Genomic DNA, 3170 nt, shown 5'->3' with positions numbered 1-3170 from the left:
TTAATTTACGGGAGGGCTGGAACTGAATTTCCCACCATGCACCCTGCCTTCCCTGGCCGCAGGCTGCCCCTCTGCGCATGTCCCAAGCTCACCCTGGGGTCTGCTCTGCCCGCGGTTGCCTTGGAGACCAAGGTTAGCCAGGTGCTCTATCGGATCCCTCCTGGGAGGCCGGGGTGGGAGCCCACATGCTTGGCCGAGATGCAGCTGGAGGTCGGAGCGGCTGGTTTCTGCCGCCCTCTAGTGACCAGCGGTGGGATTGCCCCCCAGCTGCTCAGGTCTGGTGTGCAGATGGCTCCTCTCCTCTGGTTCCCTGGAGGCTGTCCCAGGAGTTGGGGTGGATTCTGTGGATTTTTTCTTTTGGTCTTTTTCTTTTTTATTTTTTTGAGTGTATAGGTCAGTGGATTATTGATTTCAGAGAGGAAGGGAGAGAGAGAGAGAAAGAGATATAAACATCAATGATGCCGACACCGGTTTGGCTCAGTGGATAGAGCGTCGGCCTGCAGCCTGAAAGGTCCCGGGTTCGATTCCGGTCAAGGGCATGTACCTGGGTTGCGGGCACATCCCCGGTGGGGGATGTGCAGGAGGCGGCTGATCGATGTTTCTCGCTCATCGATGTTTCTGACTATCTCTCTCCCTGCCTCTCTGTAAAAAATCAATAAAATATATTTTTTTTAAAAAATCAATGATGAGAGAGAGTCATTGATCAGCTGCCTCCTGCACACCTCCTACGGGGATCAAGCCCACAACCCAGACATGTGCCCTGACCCGGAATCAAACCATGACCCCCTGATTCACGCTGACCGGGCTACTGAGGACTTTTTAAAAGCAAATGTAGTTGAGGCTTAGGAGGCAGTGGTAGAATCTGGCTAATCTACGATGGGAGTTTAGTCTATCCAGTCTGATGTTACAGATAGGGAAACTGAGGCACGTGGAAAGGAAATAACTTGTTCCGAAGGGACTAATAAGCAAGTGGGAAGGCTGAGCTCTGGCACTCCAAACTGTCAGCATGTCAGAGGCCAGGACACCCGTTTCCAGCTGTGAATGTAGGCCCCTCATGGTACCTCCACAACCCGTCTCCCCAGGAGATGCTGAAAGACGAGGTGCGCACCCTCACCTACCGCAACTCCATGTTTCACAACCGGCACCTCTTCAAGGACAAGGTGGTGCTGGACGTGGGCTCCGGCACGGGGATTCTCTGTATGTTTGCTGCCAAGGCCGGGGCCCGCAAGGTCATTGGGGTGAGTGTCCTGGACAGTGGGGTGGGCTTGGGCCCTGGGACGGAAAGGGACACCTTGGGGCTCAGGGATTGGATAGAGGGGGTGGGAGGTGAGGATGGGACTGGGGGGGGGTCTCACCCTCACTTCTTCCTGGACCCCAGATCGAGTGTTCCAGTATCTCTGATTATGCGGTGAAGATCGTCAAAGCCAACAAGTTAGACCATGGTGAGCCCAGGAAGAGAATGGGTTTGTGGGGGCGGAAGGGGCGATCCCAGCTTCCCCGGGCCCTTGGCAGGAGGGTGGGGGCCACTGAACACAGATTCAACTTGTCCTCTCCCCTGGGCTCTGGGCCACCAACAGCCTGAGAATTCAACCTCCTCAGAGCCCACAACCTGAAAAGCAGGTTCTACTGTCTTAGAATTTAAGTGTTAAAGTCCCAAACTCAGTGCCTTGCTCTAAAACCTCAGGCAAGAAGCAGTCTTCAGATAGTTCAGCGAACAGGGCCACGTGGGAAGGCACTCAGCCGCCCTCTCGGAGCTCAGCCAACATTCCCAGACTCTGTACCTACCGGCACATATGCGTGTCAACGTTTCTACATTTACGTGCGTTATTTTTACGCAAATGGCATTTCACACAAGTCTTTCCCTTTGCTTTTTCTTATTTTAAAAAAATACCTTTTTTTATTGATTTCAGACAGGAAAGGAGAGGGAGAGATTGAAACATCCATGATGAGAGAGAATTATTCGTCGGCTGCCTCCTGTACACCTCCCACTGGGGATCAAGTGTGCAACCCGGGCCTGTGCCCTGACCGGAATCAAACCGTGACCTCCTGGTTCATAGGTTGGCACTCACCGGCCCCGCCCCTTTTTCTCTACGGTCATTGTGTCGTTTAACATGTTGCAGGACATTGAGAGGATCTTGTTCTTTTTGATACTCACATACCGGGCCTCCTTAACCAGGCTCCTGGTGATGGGCATTTAATTACTTCTCAGCGTTTCCTCTCCTGCATATAAGGTCATTCCACAAATGAACTGGTACATCTGTGAGGTCGATGGGTCAAATGTGTAAGCTGCTAGATGTTGCCAGATGGCCTTTGAGTTCCCACCTGCGAGGTTTGAGGGGCAGAGATTGGGGGAAGGGGGTGGGTTTTCTGGTTGTGAAGTCTCCTAGTATTTAGTAATTTAGTAACTGAAGGGATTTTTCTTTCTTTCTTAGTAAGACTAGTGACACCCGCCCCCTCAAGTACCCAACACTCAGCTTTAAATATGTCCATTGGAAGCAAATTCCAGCTGTGATGTCATTTAGATCCTGCGGTGCGTGTTTCTAATAGATGATCGTGCTATTACTGGCAAAACCTTAACATCGCCTACTACCTAATCCCTGTAAGATTTCTGCTTCTGCCTCAGGAAATGTCTAGAGTGAGTGAACTTGAAACTGAGTGAGCAGGGCGTGGCTTCAGCTGGCAGAGTTCTTTGAAGGTGCCCAAATGTAGCCCCCAGCCCTTCCTTAGAAGTCAAGGGCTGCCCCAGTGGGGTCCCCAGGCCCTGGACCCCCAGAGGGAGGCAGTCGGATGGGTCTCCTCAGGCCTGTGCCCCTCTCTGCCCCTACAGTGGTGACCATCATCAAGGGGAAGGTAGAGGAGGTGGAGCTGCCGGTGGAGAAGGTTGACATCATCATCAGCGAGTGGATGGGCTACTGTCTCTTCTACGAGTCGATGCTCAACACCGTGCTCTATGCCCGAGACAAGTGGCTGGTGAGGCCCTGGCAGGGGGGGACGCAGCCTGGGTCCTGAGGGTGTTTGTTGCATGTATCAGTCGGGGGCCAGGCCGGAAGCCAAAGCCAGGCCAGGTATTTCCCACACAGGGGACTTAACACGGGATTGCCCACACAGATGTTGGAAGGCCCACAGCCAAACGAGTATAACAATTTTTGGTAGCTACGTGGTGACAAGGA

General features: G+C 52.9%; 1 protein-coding gene across 1 annotated transcript in view; it reads left to right on the top strand.

The window, feature by feature from the left end:
- The window catches only part of PRMT1 (protein arginine methyltransferase 1), an 11089-nt gene that overhangs the window by 2792 nt on the left and 5127 nt on the right, over nt 1–3170 (top strand). Inside the window, exons 4-6 of the mRNA XM_015565427.1 lie at nt 1073–1238; nt 1379–1442; nt 2828–2970. Of these exons, the coding sequence (XP_015420913.1) occupies nt 1073–1238; nt 1379–1442; nt 2828–2970 (373 nt within the window). The remainder of the gene's footprint in view (nt 1–1072; nt 1239–1378; nt 1443–2827; nt 2971–3170) is intronic.

The sequence above is a fragment of the Myotis davidii genome, unplaced genomic scaffold (genome assembly GCF_000327345.1).
Source record: "Myotis davidii unplaced genomic scaffold, ASM32734v1 scaffold2100, whole genome shotgun sequence".
Classification (NCBI taxonomy): Eukaryota; Metazoa; Chordata; class Mammalia; order Chiroptera; family Vespertilionidae; genus Myotis; species Myotis davidii.
Note: the sequence above shows the minus strand (reverse complement) of the source record. Positions and strands in the feature narration are given on the sequence as shown.